Source organism: Fundulus heteroclitus, unplaced genomic scaffold (genome assembly GCF_011125445.2).
Source record: "Fundulus heteroclitus isolate FHET01 unplaced genomic scaffold, MU-UCD_Fhet_4.1 scaffold_46, whole genome shotgun sequence".
Taxonomy (NCBI): domain Eukaryota; kingdom Metazoa; phylum Chordata; class Actinopteri; order Cyprinodontiformes; family Fundulidae; genus Fundulus; species Fundulus heteroclitus.
In genome coordinates, this window is record NW_023396879.1 from 2,468,873 (window position 1) to 2,482,541 (window position 13,669).

Here is a 13,669-nt window from a genome sequence, read left to right on the forward strand (position 1 = left end):
CGACAGCAGAAGATCTGAGAGTCGTCAGCAGGAAGCGTGAGCGTGGGCCGCCTCAGCGCCACATTTCCCTTCCAAATGAGAGAAGGCTGCAGCCTGGCTCTGCGCCGTCACAGGCAGATTCAGCCGGACTGGAAGCAGGTTTGATGCGTCCGCACGATCAATTTCACGCTCCACAAAGACTCGTGATGTGACCCACGCTCTAATGTGGCACAGAGGACGGAGCATTTAAACATTTTTAAAACCAATAAAGCATCGGCAGCTAGAACACACAGACCTAAAGACATCACTGCATCCGCTTACACTTCTAGTTCCTGCAGGTTGCTGATCCTCTCTCACTCCTCAAGATCACTTATTCTGATCTGCAGCTCTGGGGTCTCCATGTCTGGCAGTTGCTGCGTGGATCAACCCGCAGGTTTAAGAAGTTGCTGCGTGGATCAACCTGCAGGTTTAAGAAGTTGCTGCGTGGATCAACCTGCAGGTTTAAGAAGTTGCTGCATGGATCAACCTGCAGGTCTGAGCAGTTGCTGCATGAAGTCTGCAGCTGAACCAGGCTGGTAAAGAGGAACCAGCAGCAGAGAGCAGAACAGATCAGTGGTTCTGAAGGGTTTATAGAGCAGAATGTTCTGGTTCTGCTTTGGTGATTTCTACCTGTTGTCTGATGCTCCATCAGCAGGGGGCGCTGTCCTCACCTCCACCTGGGCAGCAGTCACAGGTAGAGGAGGCGGTGCTGCTGGTAAACAAACAGGTCACCAGAACCTTCCCCCCCCCCCCCCCCCCCCCCCCATCAGGGCCTCCTGTCAGTCTGCATCACTCTCCCTGGTCATCAGATATGTTAAGCAGCTCGTCTGGATTCAGGCCGAGCTGTCAGGCATCCTGTAGCTGCGAGGGAGGCCGGCCCAAATCTATGCTAATTTGACATTTCCAAACTCATTTGCATATGTTCACATCAAAATTCCTCCTGTCCTGTAATCTGTCCTCCTCCTCCTCCTCCTCCTCCTCTTCCTCCTCTTCCTCTTCCTCCACCTCCTCCTACTAAACGACTCCCATTCATCAATAACACCAGATCAGTTTGAATCATCAGCACAGCTGCAGAAAAACTCAAAGTGTGACAAACTGCAGGAGGTTCAGCGCCATACCACTAATAGAATATAAGATATATAATATAATATATACTTAATATAATATATAAGGTCATATAATATATAGAATAATAAATATAATATAATGTTATACAATATATAATATATAAAATAAAATAATGTAATATCCATTTTCTGACCCGCTTAATCCCTAATAGGGCTGTGGGGGTTACTGGTTCCTATAAAATAATAATATAATATAATATATAATATAATATAATATAATATATAATGGTGTTAAGTGGAGGCCGCCTCCTGCAGCAGATTCAGTCTCCAGCTTTCAGATGTTCTTTGGTTCCAAATCATTCAGTTCAGGTAAATTCTGGTTCTGATCCAAACGTGCAGCATTAGTGAATAACTGGATCAGGTTCCCTGTTTACAGCTCGTCTTAACCCGACCAGAACCGCTTAATCCTCCTCCTGGACGGAGTCACTCCTCCACGCTGGTGGAGGTGATGGAGGCAGGCCGACCTGCAGGCCGCTGTCAGCTGGCTGTGAACGGTGGAGGCTGACCTCCTGCTGGGATGAAGAACCAGCTGGGCCCCGGCCAGCGGGTGGAGCGGCTGCACGCCACGCCACGCCGCTCCACGCCGCTCCACCCGCCGCTCCATCCAGCATCCTCTGTTGGCTCTGGCTGAAGGTGAGAACCCGGCGTCTGCTCTGCAGCAGCAGGTGTCTGCAGCTCCCAGGCCTGTTTCATACCTGCAGGAATTGCTGATTTCAGCCACAGCGCCTTTAACGGTGGAGAATAAGGCTTCAGAGCGTTTGACTGGGAGCTGACCGAGCAGCCGCAGAGGAAAACACGCCGTCCTCTCTGCAGCGGACAGGAAGAGCCTGGCTGATGAAGCGTGGCGTTCGGACGGCAGCCAGCTCCCCTCCGCTCTCTGCAGACTAATCTGAAGCTACTGCTCGCCTGCTGCTCCACTGAGCACGCTCCGTGGGCTCACGCCACCCCGGCCCCCGGCCCCCGGTCCGCCTCGGCCCACGCCGCCTCATCTCCCACGGTGGCAGGTGTCCGTTCACGGCGGGCCCCCAGGGACGGACGGAGAGCAGGGTCACATCTCCTCCGTGGACTGCAGAGGCGTTTGAGGCAAGAGGAAAAATGTTGGAGGACAGCAGGACGGTGGAGGTGGTCTCTGGGAACGTTCTCCTCTGCCTTTAGGGGATCTCTGAGCTCTGGGCCTCAGAACCACGGGTCCAGAACCTACAGCTCAGAACTTCTGGGCGGATGGACGACCCATAAAAGCCTTTTAACAGGAACCGCTCCAGTTCTCCAGCTTCTGGATTATTCACTTTAATCCTGTTAACACTTTTCTGTCGCTTTCTGGTTCCTAGCAGATCTGGACTCTGCAGATCTGGACTCTGCAGATCTGGACTCTGCAGATCTGGACCCTGCAGATCTGGACCTGCAGATCTGGACCCTGCAGATTGTTGTGATGCAGAAGTTTCATACGATCGCTGCAGAAAGCTTCAGCAGCTTCCTGTTTGGGTTTCATGCTCCTGCAAATCATTTGATTATTTTCTCAGATCAGAGAATGCGGGGACCCTCAGGGACCCCCTGGGACCCTCAGGAGCCCATCAGGACCCCCTGGGACCCTCAGGGACCCATCAGGACCCTCAGGAGCCCTGGACGCTGCTGCTGATGGGGCCCATTCGCTGATTTTTATCAGATCCGTTTCCAGCCTGCCGTGTTTGGCTGAGGTTGATGATGTGAAAGTAAAAGTCAAAGGCGGAGCCGGCTTTTCCCGCGGCAGTGAACGCACCGTCAGGCCGCTTCCTCATTTCATGTGGAAAACCCAACTAATTACGTGGAAATATGATAATGTATACCCCCCCCCCACCCCCCCATGGTATTTCTCCCAGGGAGTCTCGCCCTTTCACCACTTCAGACATTAGCAGCCAGTCCGGCTCATTCTGCATCAAAACAAAACTTCATCTGCATAATCTGAGGATGAGCTGCCCCCCCCCCCCCCCCCCGTCTACTGCTGCCCCCCCGCAGGCCGCAGCGCACCGCCATGTCCTGCCATCGCTCCTGAGCAAAGGGGGGGGGGGGCAGCCTGTCAGTCAGGGACGCTGACGGATCAGAACCGACAGCTTCCCAGTGGAACCTCCACCAGCACCGATGAACTGCAGCTGCTGGGGAAGGCTGGGTCCAACAGAACCGGGTCGCTGCTGTTAGGAAGTATTCTGGGTCAGAACCACACAGCAGATGTTAAAGCTTTTATTCTAAGATCCACAGAACCGGGCCTGTTGGGTCACCTCCTCCTCAGAACCGGGCCTGTTGGGCCTCAGATCGTCTCCTCTCTACTTCACTAACAGCCAAGCGAGGATGATGATGTTGACTGGCTTCCATCTTGATGAAGATGCGCGGCGCTCCGTGGACCGGCGCCATGGAGCTGAACACGAGCCACGAGGCTGGCAGCAACCTGCAGCACCGGCCCAGCTGCCAGCACAGACGGGCTCAGCAGAACCCCCGCGGTCTGGCTGCAGGCGGCTCACCTGAACGGGCCCCCCAGAAAGCGGGCCCCCAGAAAGCGGGCCCCCAGAAAGCGGGCCCCCCAGAAAGCGGCCCCCCAGAAAGCGGGCCCCCAGAAAGCGGCCCCCCAGAAAGCGGGCCCCCAGCACCGGACGGGTTCTGTCTCTGCAGGTTCTGGCGCCGCAGCAAACTGAGCAGCAACAAAGTAAGCGGGCCCAGCGCCGACCCGCCTCCTCGCTCTGGGTCAGTGAGGAAGAAAATTCATTTCAGGCCAGCGAGGAGTCACGGCGGCAGGCTGGCAGGCCCCGGGGCCCCGGAGCGTGGGGGGGGGGGGGTCCGGGCGGGGGGCCAAACGCTGCGGCTGCTGCTCTCAGCGCAGCAAAGGGTAGCAGTCAGGAAGCATCAGGGAACAGCGGAGAACCGCTCAGCGTAAATCCATCTGACAGACGGTTCTGCAGCCACTTTAGGAACGTCTGCAGGAGGTTCTCCCAGAGTTCTGGTTCTGCGTCTTCACAGTTCCTCCTCCTGTCAGACAGAAACTTGACGGGTTCTGCAGGGTCCAATCAGCCGAGGCGCAGAGTTCCTGATTCGTCATTACAGGAAGATTCTGGAGCCGAGCAGAACCGGTCCCACAAACTCAGACCAAAGAACTTTAATCTTTCATATTTACAAAGACCAAGCAGCCAAAGCCCGGTTCTGCAGAACCACCGGCCCAAAACAGAAGAGAAACACCAGCTCCAGTGGCGCCACAAAGTCCAGAACCCCTTATTTAAGGTCCAGTAGCACCAGGAGGGTTTCAGAAACGCTGATTCTGCTGCAGCCTGGACTGGACCAGTACTGTGGTTCTGGTTCTGGAGGGGAAGGTCCAGCTCAGATAAAGGAAGGAGAACCCTCAGCTTTCTGCAGATGCTGCTTTTTCTGACTGAACATGAACTCAGCATTAATCTGAGCAACAGAACACGGACCGGACGGATTTACTGCTTCCTGCTGCTGGTTCTGCCATTAGCCCGGTCCGGAACTGGGCTGCAGGCGCCGGGGCGGTACCGGGGCGGTACCGGGGCGGTACCGGGGCGGCGCTGGGTCTCCTGATGAGGACAACAGACCCGAGGACATGCAGCAGGTCCAGAGGGTTGCTGGTTCCCATCCCAGGATTAAATCAGAGGCTCTAACTGGACCAGAACCAGGCAGGTACCAGGATCAGAGGAAGCCTGACCCAGACTGAAGGTCTCCATGTTTACTCACAGAACAGTTTTAACGTATTAACTTTGCCTCCTCTGGTTGGAAAGAAAAGTTTAAATAAAATCTAAAGATGTCTTAAAATTCACATTTCTGAACAGAAAACCTGAGTTTACCTGATTTTTACCTGAGTTTACCTGAAATTACCTGATTTTACCTGAACTATCTCTTTCAGGCCTGATCAAACCTGCACCCTCTCACACACCTGATGCGGTCTATTTCCTGCAGTCTACCCCCCCCCCCCCCCCCCCGGACTGGTCTACCTCCTGGAGATTTCATGCAGCTTCTCAGTCTCCTCTTCTCTTCTCTTATTCCGGCTGATTTCCAGGAAGTTTTATTTTATTTCAGCTTCTCTTCTTTCTCTGGGGGCGACTAATTCCTGGAGTCTGGCTCATTCTGCTCCAGGCTGAGTTTCTCTGCTGGTACAGGATATTTACTGGGACGGTGTCTGAGCCTAGCTGCAGATCAGGTCTCTGAGCAACCTGAGTCTGTAGTTTGACTCCCAGGTGGGCGGAGGGATGAGGCTGTGAAGCAGAAAGCCCACTTCCTGTCTGCCCCCCCCCCTCCTGGCTTCAGGGCAGCCTCTCTCTCCCCCCGCTCTCCTTCCTGCGTGTTGAAACCAGACTTTGGGAGGCAGCAGGCTGCAGGCAGCAAGACGAAGAGCAGCAGCTTCAGGTACGTTAGCAGAACCTTTCTCCTCTCCTGCTTCTGAAACTCAGGCTCTCCTCCTGCTTGTTAGAGAACCTACAGACAAAAGATGTCTCTGCAAACTGACCTCAGAACAGCCAGAGTCATGAGAACATGCTGCGAGCTCTGAGAGCAGGAACATGTTCTCTTCCTCTGGGAAGACGAAGAGAACATGTCTGCGTGAAATAAGACGTTAGAACAGACGACCAGGTGAGCTGGAGCAGAGAGACGTCCACAGCAGACAGAGCAGAGAGAACAGAGAACACAGAGAGAGAACAGAGAACACAGAGAGAACAGAGAACAGAGAACACAGAGAGAACAGAGAACAGAGAACACAGAGAGAACACAGCAGACAGAGCAGAGAGAACAGAGAACACAGAGAACACAGTGAGAACACAGCAGACAGAGCAGAGAGAACAGAGAACACAGAGAGAGAACAGAGAAAAGAGAGAACAGAGAAAAGAGAGAACAGAGAACAGGTCATCCTGAAACTATGTCAGGAATCTGGGCTCCACAGCCCGGCGCCGCTGACCTTTGTTCCTGCAGAGGTGAAGGCATCTCAGCTGCTGCTAGAACGTCTCGCAGGATTTCATGCAGAACCCTGCTGAGACGGTGCAGAGCAGCTGGAAACCAGCCTGGGTAGAACCCGGTTCTCCAACCGTTCTCTAGATCTCGGCAATGGCTGCAGGGATCTAGGTTCTCCAACCGTTCTCTAGAGCCCTGGGAGCTGGAGGTAACCTGCTTCTCCTGCTGAGCTGTCAGCATAAAACCATGAAAATAGAAAAGAACAGAGTCCCCCTCCCCCCCCCTCCTCCACCTGCTAGGTTTACATGAAGAGGCAGACTCAGAGAAACGTGCTTTCTGGTTACCAGGAACGTGAAAGTTCTCCGTCTGGTCATCGGTGCTGTAATGTTCCCACAGAACAGCTGAAACGCTTTCTGATTAATTCCTAGATTCAATTAAAAGCAATAAACAAACATGAATGCAGGAGCCGACAGAGTCAGTCCCTTTAGTTTAACTCCTGAGCAGACGATGGATGGAGGACATCAGGATGAAGACCTCCGCCAGCTGCTCAGGAGCTTCATCCATCTCTGACATCTGTTAGGCTCCGTTCAGGTTTTTATAATCCAAACGTTCAGATTAACGCAGATTAACTCAGATTAACGCAGATTAACTCAGGTTAACGCAGATTAACTCAGGTTAACTCAGGTTAACTCAGATTAACTCATATTAACTCAGGTTAACGCAGATTAACTCAGATTAACTCAGGTTAACGAAGATTACCTCAGGTTAACTCAGGTTAACTCAGATTAACTCATATTAACTCAGGTTAACGCAGATTAACTCAGATTAACTCAGATTAACTCAGGTTAACGCAGATTAACTCAGGTTAACTCAGGTTAACTCAGATTAACTCATATTAACTCAGGTTAACGCAGATTAACTCAGATTAACGCAGATTAACTCAGATTAACTTGGGTTAACGCAGATTAACGCAGATTAACCCACATTAACGCAGATTAACTCAGGTTAACGCAGATTAACTCAGGTTAACGCAGATTAACGCAGATTAACTCAGGTTAACGCAGACTAACGCAGATTAACGCAGGTTAACTCAGATTAACTCAGGTTAACTCAGATTAACTCAGGTTAACGCAGATTAACGCAGATTAACTCAGGTTAACGCAGACTAACGCAGATTAACTCAGGTTAACGCAGATTAACGCAGATTAACTCAGGTTAACGCAGACTAACGCAGATTAACGCAGATTAACGCAGGTTAACTCAGATTAACTCAGGTTAACGCAGATTAACTCAGGTTAACTCAGATTAACTCAGGTTAACTCATGTTAACGCAGATTAACTCAGGTTAACGCAGATTAACGCAGAATAACCCATATTAACCCATATTAACGCAGATTAACTCAGGTTAACTCAAATTAACGCAGATTAACGCAGATTAACTCGGGTTAACGCAGATTAACGCAGATTAACTCAGCTTAATTTAGATTAACTCAGGTTAACTCAGATTAACGCAGGTTAACTCAGGTTAACGCAGATTAACACAGATTAATGCAGGTTAACGCAGGTTAACTCAGATTACCTCAGGTTAACTCAGATTAACTCAGGTTAACTCATGTTAACGCAGATTAACGCAAATTAACTCAGGTTAACTCAGGTTAACACAGATTAACACAGATTAACGCAGGTTAACGCAGGTTAACTCAGATTACCTCAGGTTAACTCAGATTAACTCAGGTTAACTCATGTTAACGCAGATTAACGCAGGTTAACTTAGGTTAAAACAGATTAACTCAGATTAACGCAGATTAAACCATATTAACACAGATTAACTCAGGTTAACTCAAATTAACGCAGATTAACGCAGATTAACTCGGGTTAACGCAGATTAACTCATGTTAACGCAGATTAACTCAGGTTAACTCAGGTTAACTCAGATTAATGCAGATTAACTCAGGTTAACTCAGGTTAACGCAGATTAACTCAGATTAACGCAGATTAACTCAGGTTAACGCAGATTAACGCAGATTAACCCATATTAACGCAGATTAACTCAGGTTAACTCAAATTAACGCAGATTAACTCAGGTTAACGCAGATTAATGCAGATGAACTCAGGTTAACTCAGATTAACTCAGGTTAACTCAGGTTAACACAGATTAACTCAGATGAACTCAGGTTAACTCAGATTAACTCAGGTTAACTCAGATTAACTCAGGTTAACTCAGGTTAACTCAGGTTAACGCATGTTAACGCAGATTAACTCAGGTTAACTCAGGTTAACTCAGATTAACTCAGGTTAACGCAGATTAACTCAGATTAACGCAGATTAACCCTTATTAACGCAGATTAACACAGGTTAACTCAGGTTAACTCAGATTAACTCAGGTTAACTCAGATTAACTCAGGTTAACGCAGATTAACTCAGGTTAACACAGATTAACGCAGGTTAACTTGGGTTAATTCAGATTAACTCAGGTTAATGCAGATTAACTCAGGTTAACACAGGTTAACGCAGATTAACTCAGATTAACGTAGATTAACCCATATTAACGCAGATTAACTCACGTTAACTCAAATTAACGCAGATTAACGCAGATTAACTCAGGTTAACGCAGATTAACTCAGGTTAACGCAGATTAACGCAGGTTAACTCATATTAACTCAGGTTAACGCAGATTAACGCAGATTAACTCAGGTTAACTCATATTAACTCAGGTTAACTCAGGTTAACGCAGATTAACTCAGATTAACTCAAATTAACTCAGGTTAACGCAGATTAACTCAGGTTAACACAGATTAACGCAGGTTAACTTGGGTTAATTCAGATTAACTCAGGTTAATGCAGATTAACTCAGATTAACTCAGGTTAACACAGATTAACGCAGGTTAACTTGGGTTAATTCAGATTAACTCAGGTTAATGCAGATTAACTCAGGTTAACTCAGGTTAACACAGGTTAACGCAGATTAACCCATATTAACGCAGATTAACTCAGGTTAACTCAAATTAACGCAGATTAACGCAGATTAACTCAGGTTAACGCAGATTAACTCAGGTTAACGCAGATTAACGCAGGTTAACTCATATTAACTCAGGTTAACGCAGATTAACTCAGGTTAACTCAAATTAACTCAGGTTAACTCATGTTAACGCAGATTAACTCAGATTAACTCAGGTTAACTCAGGTTAACGCAGATTAACTCAGATTAACGCAGATTAACCCATATTAACGCAGATTAACTCAGGTTAACTCAAATTAACGCAGATTAATGCAGATTAACTCGGGTTAACGCAGATTAACGCAGATTAACTCATGTTAACGCAGATTAACTCAGGTTAACTCAGATTAACTCAGGTTAACTCAGATTAACGCAGATTAACTCAGATTAACTCAGGTTAACGCAAGTTAACTCAGATTAACTCAGATTAACTCAGGTTAACGCAGATTAACTCATATTAACGCAGATTAACTCAGGTTAACTCAGATTAACTCAGGTTAACTCAGATTAACGCAGATTAACTCAGATTAACTCAGGTTAACGCAAGTTAACTCAGATTAACTCAGATTAACTCAGGTTAACGCAGATTAACTCATATTAACGCAGATTAACTCAGATTAACTCAGATTAACTCAGGTTAATGCAGATTAACTCAGGTTAACTCATGTTAACGCAGATTAACTCAGGTTAACTCAGATTAACTCAGGTTAACGCAGATGAACTCAGATGAACTCAGGTTAACTCAGGTTAACTCAGGTTAACTCAGGTTAACGCAGATTAACTCAGGTTAACTCAGATTAACTCAGATTAACTCAGAGTAACGCATCGATCCGTTTCCTGACTGCAGAATAAAGTCCTGGCAGTGATGTTGGGCCTGCAGCTCTTCATCCTCAGATGTTTCTCCATGTTCTCCTCCAGGCTGGACGCTGATGAAGCGCTGAAGCTAAACCACAGGACGAGGCGTTCAGGGACCCGTCATGGCGTGGGTCAGACGCCTTCTGCTCCCGCTCCTCCTGGTGTCGTCGGTGCGCCCCCGCTCTCTGGTGCAGGTGAACTCAGGTGTGCAGGTCCTCCGAGGCGGCGTCGTCTCCGTCACCCGGTCACACCTGAAGATCCAGGTGGAGCCGAGCTGCGACTGCAGGGTGGAGGTGGTGCAGAACGAGCCTGTGACCCAGCGGGTCGGCAAGCTGACTCCGCAGGTGAGAGCGGTTCCGGCAGGTGAGCGAACCGGGTCTGGGTCTGGACACTCACTGGGTTTCTGCTCTGCAGATGTTTGACTGCAGTTTCCTGGAGGACGAGGTCCGCTACGTCCACAACGGGAGTCCTCTGCTGGACGACGACACGGTTCTGCTCCGAGTGTACAGGTACCGAACAGAACCACCGCAGTTCCTGGTACTAGAACCTGCTTCTGTCCCAGCAGACTTCAGACTCTGAGGTTCCCTCCCCAGGTTCACGTCCTCAGACCTGCAGCTGGAGACGGTGGTCCTCCGGGTCCGGGTGGTGGACGGCGGTTCTGGTGTGGCGGCGCTGGGCGGTTCTCCTCTGGTAGTGCCGGCTTTCTTGGGCCTGTCCAACGCCATCAGCAGCTCGGTGCTGAGCATCAGAACTCCGGAGAACCTGGTCTGCTCCGTGCGGCTGATGAGCGCAGAGACCTCGGTACCGGCGGCGGGTCGGCTGGTCCGCCAGGACCTCTCCGGGCTCCGCAGAGGTTCGGCCCGCCGGGTCACTGCTGCGACTTCACCTGCGTCCGCTTCTGTGTTCTGATACCCAAGCTTTGGGTCGCTGAGGCCCGACCAAACTCAACCAGAACCAGAACTCAACTCCCCTCTGCTCTCTGCAGGCCGTCAGGCGGAGGACTCGTGTCCTGGAAACAAAGCGTGTCTCCACCACGTCACGGAGGTCCGGGTCCTGAAGGCCAGCTGCCAGGACTTCCTGAGGTCCGGTCTGCGGTACCAGCACCTCAGACCTCCGTCCCCCCGGGTGGACTACGTCCCGCTGCGGGTGGAGCTGAGGGAGCAGGCCAGCAGGAGGCTGCTGGAGGTACGGCAGGAAGCAGGAAGGGTTCTGCAGGTTCTGGTGCCTCTAAAGGCTCCAAACGTTCCTCTTCCAGGTGCTGACCCGCTTCCTCTCCTTCAGTCGCAGGCGCTGTGGTTGCCGGTTCTGATCCGGGGCGCCGTGCAGAACCAGGCCCCCAAGGCCGGCTTCATGGCGTCCTCCATCCTGGAGGTGGACCAGTTCGTCCTCACGCCCCTCAGCACCGCCGCGCTGGACGCCACGGACGCCGAGACGCCGCAGGAGCAGCTGGTGTTCAACGTGACGGCGCCCCCTGCTGGCGGCTACATCACACACCTGGAGGACCACACCAAGGAGGTGCGCTCCTTCACCTGGCTGGCGCTGCGCGACATGAAGGTCGCCTACCAGCCCCCCAACAGCAGCCACACTCTCCGCCAGAACCTCCAGGTACCGTCAGGGGAACCCGGGCTCTGGTTCTGACCACAACTGGAATGGGCCCGGCAGAACCGGGTCAAGGCTCTGTGTCTCCCTCAGGTGGAGTTCCAGGCGATAGACGGGTCCTTCGCCAGCAGCCCGCCCATCCTGCTGCACCTGTCTATCAGGGCGTCAGAAACAAACGCACCCAGAGTCTCCTGGAACATGGGTACGTTTGATTTTCACCCCGGCGCCGCTAAAATCAGCGACGCTGTGATTTCTGACGACCAGCGAACGCCTCGTGCTCTCAGGTCTGGACCTGCTGGAGGGTCAGTCCCGGCCAATCACCTGGGAGGAGCTGCAGGTGGTGGACAGGGACAACATGGACGCCGTCTACCTGGTGGCTGTGGACGGACCGGCGCACGGGCGGCTCAGCGTCAGAGGTGAGCGGGTCGGACCAGAACCAGAACCAGAACCTCAGCTTAACTTAGTAGTTACTTTATGAATGAAGTTTGGCTGTTTTCATTGGATAATTCCCCGGCTAGAACCAGAACCAGAACCAGAACCAGAGTGTTCACTCCACACAGCCCTGCAGGTCCGTTTACAGCTCCAGAACCGGTACCAGTACGATCCAGTCAGAGAAGCAGCGCCTGGTGGCTCTGATCCACATCCAGAACCTGGTCCAGAGTTCTGATGGAACCATGAAAGTCCAGTTCTGTGAGGACTCAGCACCACAAAGCCCACCTTTAATACGACACCTGCCTCCCCCTCCTCTTCCTCCTCTTCCTCCTCTTCTTCTCCTCCCTCCTCTTCCTCCTCTTCCTCCTCTCCTCCTCCTCCTCTTCCTCCTCTTCCTCCTCTTCCTCCCTCCTCCTCCTCCTCTTCCCCCTCCTCTTCCTCCTCTTCCTCCTCTTCCTCCTCCTCTTCTCCTCCTCCTCCTCCCTCAGCAGCATATGTCTCCTGTCCTGCTCGCCTTTGCTAATCAGCTGTAAACCGGGGGCCACAGGGGCCCCTGGCTGAGTACCTGCCCCCGTGCCCCCCCCCCCTCAGCCCGCTGCGGCAGGCTGGAGAACCTCCCGGCTTTTCACGGCGCCGCGCACACGGAGCAGATGCTGGTTCTGCTCCTCCTGATGGTCCAGAACGACCCGGCAGGTCAGATCAGGGTTCTGTACACATCTGGACCTCTGAGAGGGGGGGGGGGGGGCAGTTGGACCAGAACCTGGGGCTGAGGTCCGGTTCTGGTGCTGCTGTAACTCTGACTGTGGATCAGGTTAATTTCTAATCATTTATTCAGAGAAAACTGTGAATTTATATAAGAGGAACATGGAGAGCAGAACCGCTCAGAACCCGGACGGTTCTACTGGATCTGTGACATCCGGGCCTCCTGCAGGGGATCTGAGTGGACCTTATCCCAGCTTCTGATTGGTGCAGAGAAGCTCCTCTTCCTCCTTCTCTTCCTCCTCCTATTCCTCCCTCTCTTCCTCCTCCTCCTCTTCCTCCCTCTCTTTCTCTTCCTCCTCCTCTTCCTCCCTCTCTTCCTCTTCATCATCCTCTTCCTCCCTCTCTTCCTCCCTCTCTTCCTCCTCCTCTTCCTCTTCTTCATCTTCCTCCTCCCTCTCCTCCTCCTCCTCCTGGAAAGTCTGGCTCAGAGCTGGACGGACGTCCTGCAGGACGGTTCGTCCCCGGGGGCCGCGGCCCTCTGAGCACCGGGACCGTCGCGGCGGGCCCATCGGCGCCTTCAGCCAAATGGACGGCTGCCGGTCCCGGTGCTGCGTGATGGGCCGCCTGCCCAGCGCCACCTTTGGGCCCAATTACTGAGCTGCTTCGCGTGTTGGACGGCGAGCCGGCTCCCCTCGGTACCGCCGCTAATGAGGTTCGGGCTGGTGACCGCTCGTCTCTCAATCTGTCGGGTGACCTTGGCCTTCTGTCTGCCTGGCGCAGGACGACCGTCCCGGGAAAGACGCCGAGCTCTGGCGGCGGTTCCGCTCCGCGCCGCGTCGCCGCGCGGCACCGCGCCTCCAGGCTCCCAGCGAGCGGCGCGTCCTGCGCTGCTGCCGCTAATTGACTGAAAGGGAGAAGTTGTTCCACCGGCAGCCGCTGCTGTTGGCTGACGGTGTCCCCGGCAGATGGACTCTGAGACGCGCAGGACAGACGAGCCGGTTCCGCCCAGAGCTGCAGGAGA

At 52.1% G+C, this 13,669-nt stretch overlaps 1 protein-coding gene across 1 annotated transcript in view; it reads left to right on the forward strand.

Annotated features, from left to right (window-relative positions):
* Nucleotides 1-5,425: 5,425 nt before the first annotated feature.
* The window catches only part of frem1b (Fras1 related extracellular matrix 1b), a 52,015-nt gene continuing 43,771 nt past the window's right edge, over nt 5,426-13,669 (forward strand). Inside the window, exons 1-8 of the mRNA XM_036131762.1 lie at nt 5,426-5,525; nt 9,979-10,259; nt 10,330-10,424; nt 10,509-10,768; nt 10,901-11,100; nt 11,197-11,520; nt 11,608-11,716; nt 11,799-11,930. Coding sequence (XP_035987655.1) covers nt 10,038-10,259; nt 10,330-10,424; nt 10,509-10,768; nt 10,901-11,100; nt 11,197-11,520; nt 11,608-11,716; nt 11,799-11,930 — 1,342 coding nt within the window. The 5' untranslated portion in view covers nt 5,426-5,525; nt 9,979-10,037. The remainder of the gene's footprint in view (nt 5,526-9,978; nt 10,260-10,329; nt 10,425-10,508; nt 10,769-10,900; nt 11,101-11,196; nt 11,521-11,607; nt 11,717-11,798; nt 11,931-13,669) is intronic.